We start from the raw sequence: 24,293 nt of genomic DNA on the forward strand, positions 1-24,293 counted from the left end.
TGACACCGCTGTCCTCCCTGGAAGGGCTCTGGGGTTCTACAAACTTACCACGTGCTGGAATCACCTTTTGTTATCACCCCACAGTTACTCCAGGATGGATTTTCTATCCATCATCACTGCATGGTTATCATCAGCCATTCTGGAGCAAACACCCACAGAGGTGGACTGGCCACCTGAAGCGAATACTCATTACAAAAGATGATCCAGCAAGAATGAAGAATGCAGTTAAACACTGCGCTTCTTCACCTTTTCTGGTACTGACCCTATAACAACCTATCTTGAACTGAGCAATCTGATTAAATAAATACATAAAATCATTAAAAACCTCCTATTTATTATAGCAGTGACTGGAGGACACAGACTTCTGGACTCTAGGGAGACAAGACACAGGGCTGGAGAGAAGAAATGAAATTTTAAATAAAATGATTTATTCTATGAAACCAGCACTTTACCCTACACATGAATGTGCCTCTGTCCTGCACAGATAATGTTGTGGGTTTGCTTTTTCCAAGAGGGGCACCTACAAACTTTGCATGAGTATTTTATAGTGAGGGCTCAGAGTTTGACATCCTGAGTGTTCACCCCTTTCTGCAATAAATCACCCCCCCCTTCCAATGCCATCACTAACACAGCAGAGCTGTGCTGGGATTCTTGTCCCACGACATAATCCAGAGGTGTCAGCTCTGCTCAGTCCTGTTCACCCACCTGAGGCAAGGATATATGGATTCCCTCACTCAGTTTCTACACCATGCCCTGGACTCAGCCAAGAAAACCCACTACCTGCCAAGGAGCATGGATTGGAGGCTCTACACTAATGCCTTCAGGAACCAGCCCAAAGCACTGGATACTTTATGGTCTGTGTAGCTCACTGCTAAAAGACAGAATTGTTCCACCAAAAAAAAAAAATGCCACTTCTTCCTTTTTAACATCTCCTAAGGCAAAAAAATGAGCTTGTACAGATTCCTTCCATAGAGCTGAGATGAAGAGGTAAAATCAAAATAAATGGATTTTAAAGTATGTCCACTTCTGGAAAATGGGGGTTTTTTTCAACAGGAAGAAACAGCCATCAATAGTGTTGATGCTATTTGTGACTACTACATTGTTGCTACTACTACTCTACTTAAGGGCTGTAGAGTCACTGTCTCTATGACTGGTAGGAAACCACATATATCCCCATATATATCACGTTACCCTCTTTTCCAAACTCTAGCCTTCATGGAAATGCTCCCTGCTTGGTATTTCAGGAGCAGTGATGGCACATGTGCTGCAGGACATGTAGCAGAAGAGCTTCCTCAAAAGCAAAGAGTGCTCTGGGATGTCTTGACCTGCTCCAAGGGCTAAGAGGGAGACAGCTCAGTCTTTTTTGAAAAGGATTTAAGGATTGATCCTGCTTCAAAGTAAGTCAGTGCTAAAAATCACACACCCAGCTTCAATGAGAAGAAAGCTAAGCTGAGCTGAGCTGTGCAGGCTTGAACACAGTGCTTTTAAAAAAAAGTACCTGGATCCTTAAGTCACAAATAGCATGTAGGACGTATTTTCCCTCAAAAGTACTAGTATGTGGCACTGTGACAGTTCCAGAGTTTAAACACTGATGGCAGTCACGAGGCAAACACAGGAGCTCCCAGCTCATAGCGATCAAAAGTGGTACGAGCTCACCCTGAACAGCTTTGAACAGCTGTTCCCAGCCCTGCTCACCTCTGCAGACTCCTGTGCTATCCACATGGAAGCGGGCTTGGCAGTGGGAGAGGCAGAGGCCGTGCAGAGCTCCTTCCCCAGGCACGTGAGGCTGCAGGACGTCCTCGGGTACCCGGCACTGCAGGCAGCGAGCGGCCCCGGCGCCGGAGCAGGAACGGCAGGAAGGGTGGCAAGCTGGGCACAGGGGGACAGAGCCGTCAGAGCCACAGTCTTCCCAGGGGGAGGGACAAGAGACAGCTTCCCCAGGGAGAAGGACAAGGCCCAACAACCTGGGCATCTGCTTTCTACAACGGAACAGAGATTTTAGAAAAGCACTCGGACATCGTTCCCCCCCACCCCCAAATAACACCTCTTTTCCCGAGTAAAGCTGGTGACCAAGTGAAAAAGTGCAGCACTGTGCCACAGGCAGCCAATCTTCCTTTAATTTCTGGAAGTGCAACGGTGAGCACAATCTCTCTAGGAGGGACAGCAAGAAATGGCAGTCTGAAGGGTTCACAGGAAGCAGAAATTCATCTTCCGAATTCTCAGGCTTTCCATTGCTGCAACAGTGACCTCAGTCTTTGCAAATCTACCAGATGTAGTGCAATTTCATACCAGTTGTATGTGGAATTTCATTCACCTCTTAACTCAAGAAAAACTTGGAAGAAGAGAAAAAATAGTCCTTCAGATCACTAAATCCTGAGGATGTGAAGGCAGAAAGTATGTGGGAAAAATCACTATTTCTCTAAGTAGAAAACAATCAGCAAGGAAGGGCGGGAATTTCTCATTGACAGGTTCAACGTAGCAAAAAGGCCCAACAAAACCCGGTTTACAGCAACTGAGGAACTTATTCCAAGTACACAACTTACCCTTGCAGACATTGTGATCCTGGTAAAAACCCTCTCCACAGCCCTGCAGGCACTGGCCCTGGTGTAATGCCAGAGGGAAGGAACAGGAGGTGCAGTGAGTAGCCAGAGGTCCCTCGCACGTGGAGCACGAAGCGTGACAAGCTGGTAAAGAAACAAGAGCACACAGAACTGAAACATCCCACTTCTTCTCCCTGAGAGTGGTGTTGTTGACTACAGCCTCCTCCAGCTGTGGAAAACTCCCAGCTGGAATGATATGCAGCTAAGTGAACTAATGAGAGCAGAAGTGCACGTGTATTTATAACCACTAACAGCAACAACTCTCACTCACACGGTGTTTTGAATGTGTGTCCCAGTGTGTCTTAATGTGCTTCACAAGGCAAAGAGAGATTATTTCAAACGATCCATCACAAGTGAACCAAAGAGAACAGGATAAAAAATTAAATTCCCTGTCCCCACTCGAACTTCCACGCTCTTACCATTCCCTCCCCACATCTGGGGAAAAGCAGGCAACAAGTGGAGGGTGCTTTGAGGGCTTTAGAAAAGGTCAGGCAAATATGTCTCTCACCTCTGCATCTTCCAGTGCTGCCTGGGAAATATCCATCTGGGCATTCCAAAAGGCACTTCCCGTCATGTAGCAGCTTCCCTGCAGCACAGGCCACACACCTGCCTAGGTCTGAGGAGCACTTTTCACAGAAGTGGCCACAAGCTGCCAAGGATGGAGGAAAAATTGATTTAAAAAATGGTACTATCCCCCCCTCCTCCCCCTTATCTTCACATCAGAGTTTTAAGTGGGAAAATGCAGCTAAAATCAAGCAGGAAAATGTTTCTTCTCAATCCCTGTGGGCTGCACCCTCCCAGGCAGTCAGCTCTGCAGTGAACTGGCCTGCTGTCCGAGAGCACTATGGAACTCTGGCTCCATAAGGCAAGTGCTTATTCCCTCAGGCAATATACACTGCTGAATATTTAGAAGGGTCAAGTGTTTTACTCAACCATTTTTTGTTTCTTATCACCAGTCAAACCAGCTTACGGGTCTCCAGTTAGGTATCAAAATGCCTGGTTTTGGTAGAAGACAAAAGGAGGTTTCCAGCTCTGGGGTTTTGAGAAATTTCCCCTTCACGATCTGTTTGACTGAGGTGTTTTAATTCCCTCTGGCCATCTCTTCCCCTTTTCCCAGCAAACCTTCCCAGCTCCCAAGGCGCATCTGCTGTGCAGGTATTAGTTACTGTGATGCTGAATTATAATTAAATTTACAGAAACCTGCTGGCAAAGGCCATTTTTCTTTCCGCAGACAAATGGATTTGTCAAGCCCTCAGAAACAACTCAGGCTTTCAAGCTGTTCAGAGAGGAAAAAAACCCTTAAACCTTTCATCATCTGATTAACTTAAATGAATTAATAATCACACAAACAAACAGCAGCTTTCCTCGCCCTGTATTAATGCACAAGGTGCAGCTGGCTTGTCAGACATGAATAAAATCCCAGCTGCTGCACAGCTAAACGAAATATTGATTCCTTTTCCTTTGCAGAGCGTTTCTCAAAGAGGTATTTACCGGTGCAGATTCCCTCCTTTGGGTAAAACCCCCGGCCACAGCTGGCCAGGCAGAGCCCTGCTTTCAGCACGTGAGATGTGTCTTTGCAGGACAGGCAGTTGCTCTCAGCAGCCCCCCAGCACGAGGAACAGGACTCGTGACAAGCTGCAGGGAGGAAAAGTGCAAGATTACCCAACAATCCACTTCCAACCAGCCATGGATCATGGCTGGGACACAGTAATGGTTCAGATATTCCTGAAGTATATCCCATTCCTCCAATGCAGGCACTGTAAAAGCCCTCCCTGTGGCATCTGGGCACAGGAGCACAGAGGCAGAACAGAGCAAGTTTGAGCATGATGGCACCTTATAATTAAACTAATAACTGTGTAGAGAGCAATTCTGCCTCCCAAACCAGCTGTTGAACGAGTCACCTTATTCAAAACTGTACAAAAGTTCACTTGGGAGGGAAATCCAGCCCACTGTGGTTATTGTTTATAGAATCTGGGACACAGACTCCTGTCAGATCTCGTGCTACCAGTGCTTGCAGCAGCTGTGCAAATTACACTTCTTTTAGCTATTAAGATTTTTTTCTTGATTACACTCAAGTATGTTCCAAAGATGTTCTTCAATGTATTATTTCACAATAATAAAGGTACATGCTTGAGCTCCCAGTCCATGCTCCAATGTGAGGAGTGTCTTATAAGGACGCTCCTGTGCCAGGGAGGCATCCTGTGCCAGGGGCATCCTGTGCCAGACAGGATCTTCCCCTCAACATGCACGTGTGTTTAATTGTGGCTGAATCCCAACACAATGGACACCAAGCATCCCATCCCAAGGTAAAGCTTGTGCACGCTTTTCTTCTCCAGTTGATATTTTCCCTTGCTGACAAAAATCCTGCATCTCATTCCTGGCTGGATGGTTCTCAGGGCATGTCTGCACTCCAGAGTTAACTGCAGGGTGTGAGTTCATGCTGTAAATGTCTAAGTACTGGATTGTCCTCACTTCACCTTCCAGACCTCAGTGTTTTGCTCCTGCCTGAGCTCACTCTACCTTTCAACATGTTCTTGAAAGAGTGGACTCCAGGACTTGGATCCTTCCATGACAGACTTCCCACTGCACAGCTGGGGAACCTGCCTCGCTATGTGGACACATCTGAACATACCCAGTGGTTTGCAAAGTTCTCAAGTCCTATCTGGAGCTGCTGCTCCTTTCCAAGAGACATTTTTCCCTTCTGGCTCTGTTTTCAAACAGGCAGCCTTGCACACAGCTGTATTAAAACCACAGTTCTGATGAGAACCAGGTCAGTTGGGCAGAGGTGCTTTGGCTCCCATCACACACCGTTTGCTGCCTGCACTAAACCAAGTGCTCCAGTCACCAGTTGGCTCTTGCTGGCCCTTGGCAAAGACCCTGCAAATCCACAGCAGCTTTCAAGCCTTCTAGACAGGCAGCTGTTGAGTTAAAATTGCACTCCTAGCTGGGCCTACCAGAGGTCATCAGACCTTCTGAGAAGTTCCAGTGATTTGGCAGGATCCGGGTGGATGCAGTTGGAAGAGCAGCCTCAACCCATTCCTGCCCTGTGAGGGCGGTGAGGCCCTGGCACAGGTTGCCCTGGAAGTGTTCAAAGCCAGGCTGGATGGGGCTTGGAGCAACCTGGGATAGTGGAAGGTGTCCCTGTTCACGGCAGAGGGGTAGGAACTAGATGATCTTTACAGTCTCTTCCAACCCAACCCATTCTGTGATTCCACACCCTCACACACGCCCTGCCTGAAGAAATTTGGCTCTTTCAGCACTGGATCACTGCCAGGCTCAACAGCTGCTCCTCACCCAAACAGCCAGGCACCAACTCCTCTGAAAGAGCAGGGGAAAAAATGGAAGCATTCAATGAGCCCCTGTCAGCTAAAACATCTTTGCCTGCAGCAACTAAGTGGCTGTTTGAAAATAAATCAACAGAAGTGACTGCACCGCCAGGAAACTGTTTCCACCCTCCCTGGCTATTTCCAGTTTGGATTTGTACGGGTTGTTTTGCAGCCCACCAAACTGCCTCTTCTGCAAACATGTAAAGCATTCCCAGCAGGATGGCTAATGCCCAGCAAGAGCACAGTTGAGAAGTCACTGCTCAGCTTTGGGAAAGCACAGATGGGTCCAACCGCTCTGTGCCGCACGGTACCATCAACCACCACTCCCTGCCCTCCTCACCCTGAGCTGGGCAAGCTCAGCTTAGCCATGCTCACTCCTGGATCCTCGGGGTGAGCCTCCACAGCCAGGAACAGCAGGGGAAAAACAACAGGTAGCGAGCAAAAAATCCAAGCTAAGGAGTGAGCTGGGTCCGTTAGTGTCAAGTTACACGTCTCAACGTTCCCATTTTGGGAGATCAAAGCAGAAACACTCAAGTTCTGCCCAGGCTTTTGAATAATCTTGAAAACATAAATTATTAAGTTAGAAAAATGCAGTGAGAGCATTGAACAGTGCAAGTCCTTCGAGCCCTTCTGTTCTACCAGGCAGACATCGTTTATTTTTGCTTCCCTTTGCTTTGCCTTTGGAGGGGGGAGCGGGTCTGAACTGCTTCTACAGCCTGTTTCTGCTCTGACACAAGCTGGTCCGTGATCTTTAAGTCCACTCTTAAATTCTTGAACTTACACCTTTTATTCTCAAATTTACTTTCTTTTAATGGTTTTAACCAACGCTTCACAGAAGCAGGTGGAGGGATGGGGCAGGAAACAACCCTGGTGTAGGATTAAAACAGGGCAGAGATCAAACCGCTGTAATCAGAAATTCAAAAGAGATTCAATTAGAGAAGATGTTATAAAACATGAACAAAAGGAAAGGCTAATTCATTGTGTTTTGCTACAATGCAGACATCAGTGTTCCAACAAGAGGATGGAGTAAGAAACCTGGTGTAAGCCTCTTTCAAGTCCACAGTGAATTCCTCAAGAGGGAGTTTACTGGAACTATAGCAATTAACACAGTCTAGTTCATCTTTTCTGTGATTCTGGAACATGCTAACTGTAGATGTTAAAACCATTATGAGAAAAATCTTTCTGAGGAGTCTGAGCCTCATCTCCACAATCTGTTTAGAGATTTGTAAAAATAAAGAGGATTCAAGGAAAGAGTGAATGGCAATGAATTACGGAGCGTATCCCAAATTTAAGACTTTCTCCACTGGTTTGACTTTATGCAGAAAATGCAGCCAGGCAGAACTAAAGCAAATTGGTTTAATTCCCTTGAGGAGAGAGGAACAAATTTTCCCAGCAACTTTCAGCTGCAAGCATGCGTGACTGCAAATGTGGATGGAGTGCACAATCAGTAATCTACAAACTGGCAATGAAATGAAACATTACCCTTTCCCTACAGCTTCAGCAGCACAGGGGCACTGCCAATTAAAACACCAGGAGCAGGTGGAAAGGAAATGGCAAAATAAAACTAAATGAAGTAGAAGATTATTTGATACTTAAGTCTATAAATTCTTTAGGACTGGGTCTCTCTTCTCTATTTGTACATTCACAATGGTGCCCTGCGCTGTAGTGGCTGCTGAAAGACAGAGGCTTTTCAGACTTTCAAAACCTGGAACAAGTGGTCAGCTCTTCAAGGAAAACCACTTCAGAAAAGGAAGCTGGACTTACCACCTAAAGTGCTTTCCCCTGAAACCTGCCAAAAGCCCTAAGCCTGTATTTAACTTTTAGCAGGAGGGTTAGTTCCAAGGAAATGAAAGCGATGGCTCAAGAAGTTAAGCATGTGCTCCACCCCCCTGCTGAATTAGAGCTGCAGAAATAATTAGAAGCCTTCTAAAAAGGCCAAAATTAAAAGGGGAAAAAGTGCTAATTTTAGAGAAAACTATTAAACTATCATGATAAAAAGCAGCTGCTTTATAGTTTGGGAAAAGTTAAAAGTATTTCAAAGGAGCAGGGGAAGCTCATAAAAGCACCGCCATAGTTCCATCAAAGAGAAAACTAACTTCCCAGTCTTACTCTCAGACTTTCCAATTGCTAAGATAAAGGATTTAGACACATCTCAGTGTTTTACAGAACTACTAATTTACTTTGCAAATATGCTTCCTGAGAACAGTGAGTCCAACAAACTTTCAGGAAAATTGCACAGTACGAAACAAATGAACGGCAAAACAAAGCAGGAAACTTTCCCCAAAAGTATTTTCTGAGTCCTATCAATCCCCCACCCCTCCAAGCAATTTTCTACACACCTCAAAGTACCACCTCCTCAAAGGTCTGGCATGAGCAGACGCAGTTGGTGTGCAGTGAAGTCAAAGAAACACACACACACTCTTTTGCACTTTATCACAAAGTGCTGCAGCGTTTTTTGGCTTGAGGTACCTGTGCAGAGGAGCTGATCCTGGAAGTATCCCTTCCCACAGGAAGGCACACACTGCCCATTCTTCATCAGCAGGGGTGTCTGGCATGAGGAGCACTCAAATCCATTGGTACAGGCTGAGCAGGTTTCATTGCAGGCTTCCAAGAGAAAGAAGAGAGAAGATGTATCAATCCCAAATGTCTTGATGCAGCAAGACCCCCTCCCGCTCAGGTAAAATGAGATAATTTTGACTCATTTTGGCAAAACAGTTGGAGAATTTGCATTCTCCAGAGGCTCCCATCGGAAACCTCCTGAAGTTTCACGGTTACATCTCAGCATGTGCCCGAATGCTTTTCCAAGCAAAGCCCGGCAGCCTCTTTGTAATAAACCCATAGGATCCCACAGCCAACAGCAGAGCACGCAACAGAGAAGGGAGCCATGTGAGGGGGGTCTAAGGCCTTGCAGGGATTACCTAAGCAGGTCCCCCCGTGCTGGTAGAAGCCCGGCTCACAGGTCTCCACACAGCGCCCGCCCTGCAGCCACTTCCTCGAGTCCTGGCAGGCGTCGCAGTGATCAGGGGCCCGGGAGCAGGTCACGCAGTCTGGGTGGCACCCACCTGGCACAGGGCAAAAACCAGCAGCAGTGTTTGCACTCAGGAAGGTGCAAAACAATGCAGTTCTAAACTCCAAGTGAAATAAATCCATCCCTTGTTTCCGTGGGGTGGCCCGAGGTATGTTAGTTTTGGAGAGGGATTTTTTTTATATGTTAATACGTATGTGTTATGCTAAATATTTTATGGCTCTATTTAATAGGTGAGAAGTTATTATAGGGACTCAGATTTTCTAGGCTATTGATTAAAAGGATATTCATTGTCCACATTGTTTCTCAGCAGTAAAAATCCTCAGTCATCAGGAATTAACGGTCTGAAACAAGCTGAATTTGAGTTTCCTTCAGTAAAACTCTTCAATAAGTCAAGAGTGTGTCCATGCCAGGTCAGAGTACAGGTGGGACACCGTTGCCCCTCCAGTCAAAACCTTGATGTCACAGCATCGCAGAAGTACTTCCTGACCACAGGTACTTGGAGAGGTACAGAATGGCACAATTTTTGCCCTGAGTAGAAAAAAATCCCCTCTGCTCCAAGCCAAAAGTTCTCAGTGAGAGAGAGTATTTGCTGCACATCCCTCAGAGGCAGCAATCAATTTTTTTGCTGGCTTTATGGAAGTAGATGTGGCAGGGGCTGATGTTCTGAGCTCACAGATTGAACTGCTGCAGGCTGTATTTTACATTTGTTTCTCATCCCCTGCATTGCAAGACAGAAAAGCACAGAGGGAAAACAGCAGGCTTGAGTAAAGGAAATTGCCAGTTACCTTTTAGGACACAAAAAAGGCAAGTTTCTGCAATTTCACTTGGCTCTGTATGTCCAACGCCACGACTTCAAAGCCTGGGTTTTCCAAAATGATACCATTATGGAAACGAAATGGCCAAATTTCCAAGAGTAACCAGTAGCCAGTGGCACTTCTTGATAAGGAGGAGAACACTGTATCATCTGTCCCCTCCAGAGCAGCCTGTGCAGAATTCGTTCCCTTTCAAAAATCCAGGACAATTTCATCTGAAATATCCAAGCCCTGTTTTCCTCACTTTTCAATTTGTGCTTTGCATTTTCATTAGCAGTAAATAACAAGCTTTAAAACACGAAGATGGCAAATGTGCCCAGGCACCCCAGCACAATTAAACTGTGAAGCTATTTTCCTGAGATAAAACATTAACTGGAGCACTCTGATAAAAGCCAAAGTTATATGAATGCAACAAGAAGAGCTACACAACATAAAAAACTAGCAACCTGCAGCTAAAGCCTCCCAACTGAGAAATGTAAATCCAGGGGAATGACAATATCCTGGAGAAAAAGGAATTTATATGCAAAATTAACATACAAGCTAAGGCTATCCTAATCTTTCCAAACAATTATTAACTGGTAGCCATTCAGCCATTCAGGTGAACTTGTGGCATAACAGTGCAAGCAGATTCTTTCTTCCTTCCACTCCCAAGAAATAATCAGGAGCCCATAAACTCCATGTTAGGATTCAGAAAGGAGCAGCTGAAGAAAAGAGAAAAAGACAAAACATTTCCAAAACACCAACCCAAGGAGAAACTCCTTTGGCAAAAGAAAGCTGTGTTTAAACCAGAGGAAGTCAGTGGGAGCCTTTGGATGAGCCCTAAACCTCTCTAAGAACTAAAAGCAGTTAATTAGCAACTGAAAAACGGACAAGCTAAAATTCCACACAGGGTACTGAGGGAGAGAGGGCAGCAGGGATGCAAGAACAAGGAAGGGGTTGGTACTGGATCTGTACCTGGCTGGCAGCGTGGACAGCAGTCCCCCTTCACCTCCACAGCCAGGCTGCCCGGCGGGCAGGGCGGGCAGGAGCGCTGGAAGCAGGTCACCTCCCCTTCCCGGCATTCACATTCCCTGCACCGCCCTTCTTCCCACATCTCTCCGTTCTGCACGAGAAACACGGGATGGGCATCGAGAGCCAAGGAGAGCCTTGGCACACAGTGGTTTTGCCATGCATGAAAATCTCAGGGGGGAAACACCACAGGGATGAAGACATGGACGAAAAAGGGACAACAAGCATTTTTAAAAGCCCTCATCTGTCAGAGCTATGAAAAGTCCAAGGTCCTTCATGTTTCCTTTAACTTTAGAGGAAATTTCCTTGAAAACATTAATAATGGTCTCCTGTGGCAGTAAAGATTATAATCAGTGGGATACAGAGGCAGAAAGCCACACATTGCCCCAGCTCTGTAGTTTCTACTTTACAGGATTAAAATAATACGTCTTTGACTCCGTGAGATGTGCAGGAAACTCATGAGCAGCGATATTAAATATTAAAGAGAAATGATTGATTGTAGGGTACAAAGGAGAGCAAGAAAAGCTGGAATTCTGCAGCAGATGCACACAAGTGTTTCTGTGAACTGCAAAAGCAATCTGCAGACAATGGTAATGGATTATTTTTCTCCTATACTTTCAAATAACATCCTTCTCAGAACTGGAACAGAATCCCTCCAAACCTTTATGCTCAGAACTCACTATTCTGTGCTCCTAAGTACCAGGATACTCACAGCTTTGGTATGTTCTTTGTAAACACAGTAACTATGACTGGAGATACATTCAGGACAGCACTTCCCATCGAAGTGAATTAATTCTTCACCCTGGGAAGAGAAAGGTTGCAGCAATTCAAACAGAACCAACGTCGCCCAAAACACTGTGGAATGCAGAGGCAGAACAGCTCTTGCCCTGGAATGCAATCTCCAATATCTAATTTCACCTTATCTTCTTTCTATCCCACTTCATCTCTGTAGGTATAGCTTGAAAAATGTGCTTAGTGAATATTGCAGCTGCAGAACAAACCTCAGAAAAGGCCATGGAATTCAGCGATAAAGCCATTACTTCATCCCTAAATCCCGCAGAGAAAGATCCCCCCCACCTCCTTTTACTGTGGATCACTAGGATTTTACTGGACCACTGTCAAGATTTCAATGCATAGAAGCTTACCTTCATTTTCAATGTTCTACTTTTTCTCCCCCAAGAGAATTTCAAAGCACATGCTCTATTTATCCCAGATGGAAAAAGCCTGTTCTTTGTCACAACTCCACGGATTCCACTTAAATAACTTCAGTTTGAAGATAAGAATTTAGCAGCAGGAGAAAGGAATAAAGTGCCCCAATTCACCACAACTCTTTGTGCCCAAGTGGAAGCTGCATTATTTAGAAAAGAGGGAAACTTTGTCCCTAGGGAACCAGGACACAGCTCAAAAGAAACAGCTTCAATTTCCAAGATTACCAAATAACTTTTTTGATTTATGCCAACCGGGAGGCTGTTCCAGCAGGAACAATTTTCCAGGACCATTTTCACTGTGCCACATTGGCACACTCGACTTTTGTATGGGAATTAGATTCATCAAGGGACAACACCTAAGCCAGGCCACACTCCAGCACCTCCAGTGCATTCCTGGGGAGGGGAAGAGAGGAGAAACCATCTGGTTCCTCGTCACCGAGGACCACACACAGCCTAAACCTCTCTCTGCTGCTTCTACACATTTCTGCTCTTCAATCACTGCTCCAGAACGCCGTTGGCAGTGGTTGGATCTCATGTCACCACTCTGAACTGTAAACTCTCCCACCCCCATCCCTGCCCACATCCCCACTCTCACCCATAAACACACAGTAGAGGAAAACTGAGAGCAACTACCCAGAGCTGCAACCACGCTGCTCTGCCAACACTCAGAAAAGGGAGAGGCTGTGAGAGATAACTTGTGGCTTTGCTGCCCAGAGATTCATCATACTCCATGCTGAGAACATGTATTCCTGGCTCCTAACCTGCTGAAAATGGCTTTTTGAGGATTAGGTCAGAATCACCACGGACACTGTGCTGGACAGGTTTGCTTGAAAGAGTTTGGAGCTAAATCTCTCCCATAGCCTCCTTTCATGTTGAGCTGTCCAGGATTTGCAGTTCATATCTGTGGCCTCATTACACTTTCAATAGGATGATGTGACCAGAAAACTAATGGTGCCTTGATGAAGAGATGAATCCAAATGCTCCTGGCTTCACATCTGCTCTGATTTATTGAGGCAGGTGCCTAAAAAACAGACCTGCAACTCCAGAAGGAAAAAGCAGAGGAAGGAGAAAGCATGGCATTTGCTTTCTGAGGAAATATTTTCTTGCAATTCATTAATGCACACCTTGTACTACTGAGGTAAACTGCACGTGACTTGAGGAGTTTTGAACCCTACACGTTAACATCTCCAGCTATTGTTCTGGAAAATATCCCTGGCTTTCCTGAATAATGGGCTTTTTTTGTCAGTACCCGGGATGTGAGCATGAATATTAACTAACCCTCCCCACTGAGCCATGACAGCACACCATCATCATTAGTGTAAATGATCCAATTTACAGCCAGGAGCACGCAGGAGCCTCACTCAAACAGCTGCAAGTGCACGAGATTTTATGCCAACCGCGACTTCTCACCCAGCCAAATCCCTCCGTGCAGTTTGAGGTCAGGTGATCAGCAGCAGGGATGACTTTGGGTCCCAAACTCTGCATTTTGGCTGTTTCAAAGGCAATGGGTTGGAAGGGACCCTAAAGATCATTCACTTCCATACCCCTGCCATGGGCAGGGACACCCTCCACTACCTCGGGCTGCTCCAACCTGGCCTTGGGCACTTCCAGGGATGGGGCAGCCACAGCTTCTCTGGGCAACCTGTGCCAGGGCCTCACAGGGAAGGATTTATTCCTAACATCCAATCTAAACCTATGGTCAGTTTGAAGCCATTCTGCCTTGTCCTGTCACTACATGCCCTTGTAAATAGTCTCTCTCCATCTTCTTTGTGGGCTCCCATGAGGTACTGGAAGGCCACAATCCGGTCACCCCAAAGCCTTCTCTTCCCCAGGCTGAACAATCCCAATTCTCTCAGATTTTGCAGAGACCACTGCAAAAAAAAAAAGGCAATTCAAAACTTATCTGTCCGTGTGTGGGTGAAGCATTCAACCCTATCTAATGCATTCTGCACATCCACTGCAGAGCAAATATAACCTGGCTGGGGGGATATGAGATTTGGAGTAAACAGCACTGGGAATAAAATACCTTGCCAGCTTCACTTCCACACCAAGAATGGCATGGGGGGAAAAAGGAGAAAAGTAGAACATCGATTTCCATATCCAAATACCTCACTGAAGGCCACTGCAGCATGGAGAATGAAGAGATAGAAGGAACATTTCTCCAGCTTTTAACTCTCTCTGACCTGTACGTTTGTCCCCACGTTCAGCTCCTGGTAAGGGCACTGAATGCTCTGGGTGTCTGACCCTCCACTACAGCACAGCACAGTGGGGAATCCAAGGGAAGTTTCTCCCTGACTTACACTGCTTTGCTTCACAATGCAAGCCCACTGAGCAAACCCCAAGTTTGCTCTCCTTCCCTGGGAAATGTTTTCAAGGCAGCTGCACTAAACAAGCCCTGAGGGAAGGGCCAGTTCTTGGAGTGCCTCAAACCGAGAATAAAGAAAAAGGGAGGGGGGGGAAAAAAAAACATCCTAAGACTTGACAGACACACCTGGGGAGAAGAAATGCCTTTCTCACCTTGGCACACTCCACCTTGGCACACTCTGCTCCCCGGCAGGCGACCCGCCCGTCCTGGCACGCGCAGAAGTGGCAGCGGCTGCTGTTCCAGGTGTCCCCGTGGTACCTGAGGGTGCCACCATCCAAGCAGCTGCCCCTGGAGGACACGCACTCCTCGCAGCACTTCCCGGGACGCCGCACTCTGCTCTCCCCCTGCGGAACAGCGGCGGGCGGTGAGCGGGCACCACCGGGGGGTGGGTGCAGCCAAGGGGTGGGGGATCTGTCACTACCTCCTCACAGGTGACAGGGCCACAGGTCTCCCTCACGCATCTCACTTCCCCTCTGTGACACGCACACGCAGTGCAGGCGTTTTTTTGCCACTGTTCGCCGTGCTGTTCAAAAAGGAACACGGAGAGAACTGTTAAAAACTCTTGGAAAACAGCCAAATTACTGCTGGTAACCTGCTTATGATGTCTCCTTCTGTACGTCTGTATCAGATAACAAACTTTGCTTTAAAAATGCTTATCTCCGTATCATCAGCAAACAGGAAGAAGAGGGGTGAGGTCCAGAGGACATTGTGGTGTGGATTTCTCATTAGTTGCAAACTAGTGGCACTGGAGAGGCTTTAACTGCTGCTATTAGCAAAAAATAATCTTTAACAGAAAATCCCACATACATACACTCATTAAATAATGCATTAAATTAATTCCAGATGATACAATGAAAGCTATAAATACTTTGACCACTGGTGCTTTTTGCTTTCCTCCTTCAAAAATTGTGGAAAGCCAGTGCCTCATGTGCCTCATCTGGCAAAATTCCTTTCTGCTGGCCAGCAAATTCTTATCTAGTCCTGATTTCTGTCAACCCTCCTGGCTTTCCAGGAAGGAAAAAAGCAATGGTTGTACTGTCAGTGCTGGCAGAAAGTCAGATGTCAAGGAGCAGGGAAAGAGAGATGTGCCAAAAACTGTGAGCAACTGCCTTTTGGTGTGGTTTGTCACAAGTCACCTGGAACACTCTTCCCGACACAGAGCAGGGCTTTGGAGCACATTCTGGGCAGCACTTTCCAGGAGACAGAACCACAACTTCATCCTAAACAGAAAGCAGAGACAAGGAAAATAAGAGCACAAACAGTTAATGTGGGGGTCACCATCAGTGATTGGAATTCCAGGCATTTAGTGTCCATGGAATAACCCACTGCCACTCCAGGCTTCATTTTGGCCCCAAAAGCAGCATGTGATCAGTGCAGAAGGCTTGAAGGATCTGTCCCTCATCTCATTTTCTGGGCTTATTTGGATGGCAACTGAACACACGGACAGATGCAGATTAAGACACCCACACAAGATAAAGTGCTTATATTCAGGCACACAAATATACTGAGGGAAAAATATACATAAAGTTATGCATGGAAGCACAATAAAGCAAGAGATGGATGAGAGGAGTTTTTTTCCTGGTATTGCCACATTTTGAGGTTTTGAATGCGTGATTTACACCCACCACCTCTCAGGCATCTGCACTGTTTTAGTTAAATCCATCCATAGTGCCTGTACAGGTGTTAAATTATGCTTAAAAACCGGATTTTCCCAATTTAAACTTTTTTTATGACTGATTTAAATCACGCTGGGATAGATTGGCACTTCACATCAACATGCAGGCCTCAACTCCATCCATCCAAAATGTGTCTGTAACTGCTACAAATCCACACACACCCAACATTTTGGAATAGCACTGCTCACCAGCACCTCCCTCCAGCCACATTAGGATGACTGGAACACTGACTGGTGGACTGGAATTAGGGTGGAAATGCCAAGCACTATCATTTCATCTTTGTTAGCCAAACCCTTGGCTTTCAAAAGAAGGAGTGGAAGACTTTGTATAGAAGTTATCAAGGACAGATTTCCCAGCAGAGTTAAAAGAACTCTGTGGTGGATTTTGGTGGGATATGTGGTGGGACACATGAATTTTTGGAGTTCTTCTCCCTCAGAGCCTAAGGGAGAGAACAGTTTTCTGAAACACGGAAGTTTAATCCTGGGAGAATTTATGTCCTGGCTTTTGACAGGGAGTGGAGAACGAAGGAAGAGACAGAGATAAAGGTATGTGCAAGAAAATAATAGGTGTGACTGAGATCAGAACGGGCTCCTTGCACATCCTGCTTAATGCCCCTTCCACTGGGAAATGTCCTCAGTAGGGAATACCTGGAACACCACCAGAACTGGCTTTCTGTTGCATTAACTTGGATGTTCTCTCTCAAAACACACCACAGCAACAACAGAGTTGTTCCTGTTCCCACAAATTAAATCCTAATGATTGGCTGATTAAACATTGGTGCAGTGGCACAGCAGGTAACACCAGTCCACTTGGGGTGGGAAAGGAGGAATCTAAAGCAGGCACGAATTGATTTTAATGCAGACTGCTTAGCAAATGAATACTAATTGAGTATCTCAGGACAAAGCAAAACACAATTAGCATGCACACAAACAGGTGGGCTTTCCTTCTATCAAAAAAAAACAAAAAAAGTGTTAATTGCCCACACATCTGGTCCAGTAACAGAAAATCTGGGAAAGACTTCACTGCCACTGATTAAATATCCCTTTTCCAAATCGCCCACTTGTCACCCAGAAGCTCTGCGTGGAAAAGGAGGGTGCTGAGGGATGTCCCCAAAGGCTGGTGGGTCCTGACCTGGTTGCACAGCAGGGGCTGGCAGGCAGCTGTGGAGCACTGAGTCGTGCCATCCCTACAGACACATCTGGAGCAGTGGCCCAGGCGCCAGCCCTCTCCATCCTGGAACACGCGGCCATCAAAGGAACAAGGTTCTAAGAGACAGGAAAACAAGGGGAAATTTTCTTTTCCAAAGCCCTTTAATCCCTTTCCATCACCCGCAATCAAAACCCAAAGTCTTGTTTGTCAAAGCAGGCAGAGACAGTAACAATTCCACCAGTTTCCAAGGGCTTTTAGACTTGTGAATTAAATGCTCTGGACTCCATTTCTCCCACGGGACTTCCATGAGAAAAGGTATCCAATACCTCCAGCACTTTTGGAACTTGCAGTCCAGGTGCACAGGAAATACCTGCATCTTTTTTCCAGACCTTTTTAATCTCCAAAATAAGGACACATTAGACACATCTGCTCATTGCTTAAAGCTTATCCCCTGCTGTGGGTGAAGCCGTTAAAAATGTGAACACGACAGCAGGACAGGAAGGGAATTAAGAGACACATCGGTGTCTTCCCAATAAAACTGAAAAAGAATAGAAAAGCTTCCTAGATTTGGGCCCCAAAGGGTGTTTCCAGCTGGGATCAGTGGAGCCATTCCCATGCAGTACTCACCACCACGGCCCAGGCATCTGGGACAGCAGGACCCCCGGGGTATGTCCTGCAGCTCCCCCGGTCCACAGGTGAGGGCTGGGCAGGTCCTGGGGGCACAGTTCACCTTCCCGTGGGCACAGGAGCACTGCACACATCCTGAGCTGGCCCACTGCATGCCATGCTGCAGCACAGGAAACACAGTGAGACCTGCAAATAGATCTTCCCTCCCTCGCCAAGCCCCCCTAAATCAGTATTAACTTCCCGGTGAAATTCCCAGGCTGTTGGATGCAGCCCCTCTCCAGCTTCTGTGGGGCAAACTCTAAATTTAGAGACCTGTTTTCTTCAGAGAAATATTCAACATAGGCCCCAACACGCACCTGACCACCAGGTGATCAGGTGAACAGCCCCCACCCCACGTACCTAACACACTTCACTGTGAGTCAGACCTAATTAGATTTGCTTACTCATCACTGCAGGAACAAACACCTCTGCCCTGAGGCATGGGGAGGAAAATCTGGCCCCAAGAAGAAACAAGTTGGTGTGTTGCAACACTTTCCAACAAAGAGAGAATGTTAATTTCCACAAAAGATGCAATATTGAATTAGGCAGGGAGTAAACACGCTCCTTCCAGACAGAGGATGCAGATTTTCCTCACTAGGGCCACTGTTGCCAGCTGGATACTTGTAGAACGAAGGTCAGGTCCTGAAGCATGACAACAGGGGAAAGTTCTTCCTTCAGGAAATCTGTGCTGCCCAGCAGGGTGAGACTTTGCACTGACAAAAAGTTCCTTTATGACCAGGTGACAGGGAAACAGGACTACAGGCACCAGTGTGTCCACAGCCTCGAGGGGATGCCAACCCAAAGAATGGGCTCACAGAGAGCCAAAGACAAAAAGCAAGAGAGCACAGGAAAGTGCAGCGACAGCACATACAAGAAGAAATATAATGCAATATGATATAACTTAGTATCACTCAAACCACAGGCACAAAGAAATACGAGAAGAGGATGGATGTGCTACCTCTCCATTCCAGTTTTTGTCTAGCTTGTAACAGATTCATGCTGGTCATGCCTCATGCTGAAACAGAGGGTTACAACATCCATCTCAGGTGCAGAGTGCACAGTCCAGATATGCAAATGTGCCTGGGAATTTTAGCATACTTCTTGAGATTTGGGGCCTGACTTGCCAAACAGAGAAGGCTGTAAGAGACCAGATGTAGCACTTGGGTTCACTGTTCAGCCATTTTTCTACATTTGCCTAATGCTTGACATGATTCATTAACTGCTACCCATGAATCTTTATTTTTTCCTTATCTGCAGACACTTACTCTGATTGTTTTGGCCTTTCAGCCCCCTCTGGGTGAAACCACATCCCGGAGCCTGCCTCTTGAATAATTCAGGATTACAAAACACAGGGCCCAGGTCGCACAACCGCAATCAATCTCTAGAGCATAGATGGCTGCCCAGAGAAAAGCCTTCTTTCAGGACAGCGAATATGGCAAGTTCACTGTGCTTTGCTCCCTTCCTAACGCTACTGTATTGTCTCAAGTCACCCACAGAAGCAGCAAAGGGAAGGAACAAGTGGGAAATTTTCTCCCCTTAAGCCACACAGGACACACGATTGCTCAGTGACACATCCCCTTTCTGCAAACCCTGCTGACCAAACTCCATTTGCTGATGCTAAATTCCATTATCTGACAGTGACCCTATCCTTCCCCTCCTCAGCATCCTTCACTGACTGGACCCAACAGGGCTAAACACAGGTAAGGACTGTCCCTGGTGAGGAACAGGACCGAGCACTCACGCTGTGGATCTGTCCTTCGTGCTGGCAAAATCCTTCGGCTCGGGAGGCACACCCGGGGCAGCACCTGTTGGAGGCTATTTGGAGCACTTCTCCCTAAAAAGACACAAGATCCAATAAACACGTGGCATCAAAGAGACTTTATCATGAAGGTAAAGCACCATGGCCCTGGTGCTCCCAGTTTAGAAAGGAAAGGTTTCAAGTGACATATACAACGCTGCTACACCACATCCCTTTGCTGAGAGGTGACACACCACTGTGTATTTGCCGTTTTTCTCTCCAAACAACACAAGAATTTACACCCCTAACAGTAAAATCAGGAAGTCCACAGCTGGACTAGTTTTCAAGGAATAGAAAGTACTTGCTCCAAGATAAAATCCAAGATTATTCATTGAAACACCTCTGAGAAATGTGGGACAGGTGTAGTTTTGTCCATAGTTTTCTCCATGTACAGGATGGATCTCAGTGTAACATTTCACCACAGCAGAAGTGCAGAATGAACGTGGAACCATCAACTGCACTTCTTCGGCTTAATCACCACTTCTTAAAAAAAATAACACTACTTTAGAGTTCACTGAAACTTGCTGACTACTTCCAACCACGGCACAATCAGGTGAGGCTGCTACCACTTCCCTTTGCACGTCCCAAACTGCGATCTTGCCCTGGAGAATCCGGTCTTGGTTGCTGGTTTGTTTGGGTTCACACCGCTAAACTCATGTTTGTTGATTTTCCACCTACCGAAAACATCCTGTAGACACAGCAGGAGGTTTGACACACAAATGTTTAGACCGCTGAGATTTGTTTGTTTATGCCTTGTTGCAGTAACAAGATCAGCAATATTTGCAAAAATCTTAAATAAATAAATAGACAGGAAATAAACCATGGAGAGGGGTGGTGATTTCTGACCTTGCTCAGCAGTGGGTGGTTTAGCCTTGAGGAATGACCAGATTTTTTTCTTCCAAGAGATCCTCAGTGATCCTTCTTTCCAATGTTTAAGTGACCAAACGTTTACTGAACACTTAAACTGTTTGTCTTCAAGATTGCCCATGTCAAGGAGTCACACAGATCCATTTCTCACTATAAATCTATTTCCCTTTATGAGCTTTAAAGTTGTCACCTTTTCATTTGTCTAATTTTTATCATCTTGTCCAGCACACTCATTATTAGGTGTGCCATGACAACACTCTTCTAATTTCTCTCCTCTCCTCTTTAGCACAAAATTTCCTAATATTTCAGTCTTGCTTTAATCAATACACAATGATAATAACAGGGAAAACCAGTAAGAACCAAAATTATGTCCTCATTAGCGCTGTCATACTGGAAAACATTTTAACCTGCTTCACAAAGCCACGTAATTATATTGGCAGTGCTTCTTTAAAACTCTCATTTTCGTTGTCATTTATGCATCCTGCCCCAGTAATCCAGATGTTACTGCAAGACCGATTCCATGGCCAATTAATGGAGGCCCAGACAAAGACAACCAGGAGACAACGAAAGCTCAACAAGCATCACGAGGAAGAAGAAGCTGCAAGACAGACAATCTCAGCTCTGTTGTTGCTCAACAGAGTGGAAAGTGTCCATCTGCATCTTTGAGGGAGCCTCAGCTCCACCTTCAAACGAAAGGGGACTGCAAGCTGGGCTCCTGCTGGGAGGTTTGAACCCAATTCAGGGGCTTCCTTTGGGATCAAGCTGCTCCAACCCCAAGCCTCTGGCTGGGGTAAGACGAAGGAGACAAAGGCTTCCAACGCCACGTGTTTCCTGCACCGATGAGGAGTGAATGGGCACAGAGCCTGTGCCTGACCCTGGGCAGCCACACACACTTGTTGCAGTCCTTCCTTACCTTCTGGAAGTCACACTGAGGGGGTTTGCACACCGTGGGCTCACAGGTGACAACACTGCTCCGGCAGCGGCAGTCCTGGCAGGAATCCGGCTTCCACACCGTGTTATTCTGCAAACAGGAAAAAGCTGGAAGTGAGACCCACAGAGCACAAGGCCTGTGCTGTTTTACACAACAGCAAATGGTTCAAATAGCTCAACACAAACAGAGTGGAACAGAGCAGCCCTCCCTCCCACAGCCTCATCAGGCCCAACCTTGGCACCGTTTGCTCCACAACCTCAAACACACAGCTGAAAGACAAGGCCATGCCCGGCAAATAATCGGCTCCGATGGCAAGACAGTCCATAGGACACAACCTCCTGCAACCTCCAGGTGATTAGAGCATCTCTGGGAAACTTCTCTGTAATCAAGTTCAGACTGTCCATGATGCAGGTCTTGGATGGACACAGGTTGTGCTGAGGGAGAGGAACCCGCTCCTGGACACATGGCCAGGGATGAACGGGGCACATTTATTCCAAAACATCCTCAAGGACACTCGGGCCAAGCAGACAGTCCGACAGATGTGGAGATAGCTGTCACCACCACTTGATCAGTGCACCCAGCTGGAACACCCACAGCTAATTCACAAGGGTTGTTACCACCCAGGCCTGACCCCTTCCCATTCCCTTCATGCTGAGGTCATGATCCCACGCTGCCATCAAAAGAAAATGGGAAGAGGAAGATCAGTTTCTCATCCGAAAAACTCTTTTCCACCAGACAATCCCTGTGTGCACACTGGGATAAACTCACACCACACTGACAGCCCCTATCTGAGCCATTGAGCCTCATTTTTAATGGATTTGCACGTAGCCCAGACATTGCTACTCATTTCCATGATGTAGTGATTTACTCCAGTAAGTCAATTTACTCACAGTGTAAAGCACGACTTAGGCAAATTAAGACATGGAAAGATGATTAACAGTTGACTACTACCAGCACTTCTAGAGCCAGCCACTAAAACTGTTAAGCATAATGATAAAATACTGAAATGTGCCTTAAAGGCCCATTAGGGTGCTTAATGAGAGAAAAAAATCCTGAAAAACCTGGCCACTTGCTCAGGCACTTCCACAGAAGCTCTCGGGTGCTGGATCAAGAGTATAAGTCTGCAAACACTGGGACACCCGAAAACATTGCTCAAAAATCCTTTTGTCTCTTCCCTGCTTTACAAAAGCATTTCTTTCCCCATCAAGCTGTGCTCCTCTCCCGTGGTAAAGGTCACGCACAGGTTACAAACACTCTGACAGCATCAGAAATTCCGGGGATTCCCTGTGAAGGGAATGATGGTGGCAACGCTGCCCTTAGACGGGGTCCAGCCCTTTGGGACAGGACACCAACAGGGCAAAGAGGGATGGTAATTCCTGCTCTGGAACACAGCTGGTTCTCCTCCTGCTTACACAGGGCTGTAGAACAGAAACCTCTGCCAGTAGATTTATGGTACAGTTAGAGAAGAGATTAAGGTTAAGTTATGTGTGTGCTAAGCTTTAGCTAAAACACACCCCGGAGTTAACTCATCTTGCTGGCTTTAGCAGCAGCCTGTGTTTTAAAACTGGCAGCTCCCTGCAGGGAAACCGGGACTGGGAAAGGGAAAGGGCAGATTTAGCACCTCATCCCTTGGCTCTCCTAAACCTTCACCCATGGCCTGTCTCACTTACTACAAAATAAAACCTTAAAGAATTTCCACAGTGGGATAACAGCCAAAGGACTCGCCCAGCACAAGGTGAGCACAGAGCCATCCTTACCCACATTTTGAGAGTTAAATTCTCAGGTTTCTGATAAGAAAACCCTCTCTTTGGTCTTCTCCCTGTGGGCTCAGATCATCTGCTTCTAAATCCATGCAGTAGTCACTTGGAAGCACCTAAACACATCAGTGAATTCCCTTTGCCAGGTACCAGCTCAAAATTGATACTTCTCTGCAGAGTTTTAAAAATTCAGATTCTAGTTAATAGTCAGGAAGCTTCTACCTGATTTTTTGGGATATGAGAGTCTCCCACTCAGTTCACGGATCTCGATGTCCAGGTTTCTGGACAGTTCAACATTTACCTTAAGATTCCTTGCAACAGACCTAAACTCCAGTTTGGAAAGTCTGGATCCCACCCACCTGTCCTGCATGTTGTGAGGCTTTGTTTGTCCTCACCCAGCATTTACCAGGATGCTTTAAAGCTCCCAGGTAAGACTGTTATAAACATAAAGCAAGACTTTTCAGTAGACACTTGAAGAACTGCTGGAAATCCACCTGGCATCTTCTCCAAGGCCCCGTATCCCTCAGTGGACAAATTATCTGCTGCCATTTAAGAGCTGAATTCTGATCCTGCTGAAAGTGTATTTTTATCAATAACAACTTAAGGGGCTTTTTCCTTACAAGTACTAATATAATTAACAGTATAAATAATGAAATACTGTGCACTTTGAAGACAGAAAGCACTCCTTAAGAGCCAAGTAGTGCCATTATAATTTATTAATTCTTTGGATTTCCCTACATCAAAAGAAGAAATGATATCTAATTCAGCTGAATATTAAAACACTAAAATGAGGATCTAGAAAAAGGCAGGAGAGCTGCACATCGAGAAAATAATACAAAAAGGAGGCAAGAGCACAACCAGCAGCAAAACCAAAGGAGAGCTGAAGCAAAGAATAAAAGCTAAAGAGACAAAGAGCAGAGCTGGCACGGAGGGAGCCCAGAGCAGCTGTGAGAGCTCGTGTTTGGCTGCTGTCACACTGTCATAATAACCAGGGCACACAAACACCTAAATCTTCACTGGCTCTCATAACTTCAGACAGCTGCACCTGTTCCTCCTCTACCTCTGCGAAAAAAAAGAAACCCACCCAACAAATCAAAAATAA

At 46.2% G+C, this 24,293-nt stretch overlaps 1 protein-coding gene across 1 annotated transcript in view; it reads right to left on the reverse strand.

Annotated features, from left to right (window-relative positions):
• The window catches only part of FRAS1 (Fraser extracellular matrix complex subunit 1), a 98,127-nt gene that overhangs the window by 48,133 nt on the left and 25,701 nt on the right, over positions 1-24,293 (reverse strand). The window contains exons 3-17 of the mRNA XM_027698516.1: positions 21,417-21,524; positions 19,580-19,672; positions 17,800-17,959; positions 17,155-17,288; positions 15,484-15,567; positions 14,769-14,870; positions 14,500-14,691; positions 11,487-11,576; positions 10,721-10,868; positions 8,845-8,988; positions 8,396-8,530; positions 4,092-4,235; positions 3,109-3,249; positions 2,544-2,684; positions 1,696-1,869 (exon numbers count right to left, since the gene is read on the reverse strand). Of these exons, the coding sequence (XP_027554317.1) occupies positions 1,696-1,869; positions 2,544-2,684; positions 3,109-3,249; positions 4,092-4,235; positions 8,396-8,530; positions 8,845-8,988; positions 10,721-10,868; positions 11,487-11,576; positions 14,500-14,691; positions 14,769-14,870; positions 15,484-15,567; positions 17,155-17,288; positions 17,800-17,959; positions 19,580-19,672; positions 21,417-21,524 (1,990 nt within the window). The remainder of the gene's footprint in view (positions 1-1,695; positions 1,870-2,543; positions 2,685-3,108; positions 3,250-4,091; positions 4,236-8,395; positions 8,531-8,844; positions 8,989-10,720; positions 10,869-11,486; positions 11,577-14,499; positions 14,692-14,768; positions 14,871-15,483; positions 15,568-17,154; positions 17,289-17,799; positions 17,960-19,579; positions 19,673-21,416; positions 21,525-24,293) is intronic.

This window comes from Neopelma chrysocephalum, unplaced genomic scaffold (assembly GCF_003984885.1).
Source record: "Neopelma chrysocephalum unplaced genomic scaffold, ASM398488v2 Primary Assembly neopelma1_128, whole genome shotgun sequence".
NCBI classification, from domain to species: Eukaryota; Metazoa; Chordata; class Aves; order Passeriformes; family Pipridae; genus Neopelma; species Neopelma chrysocephalum.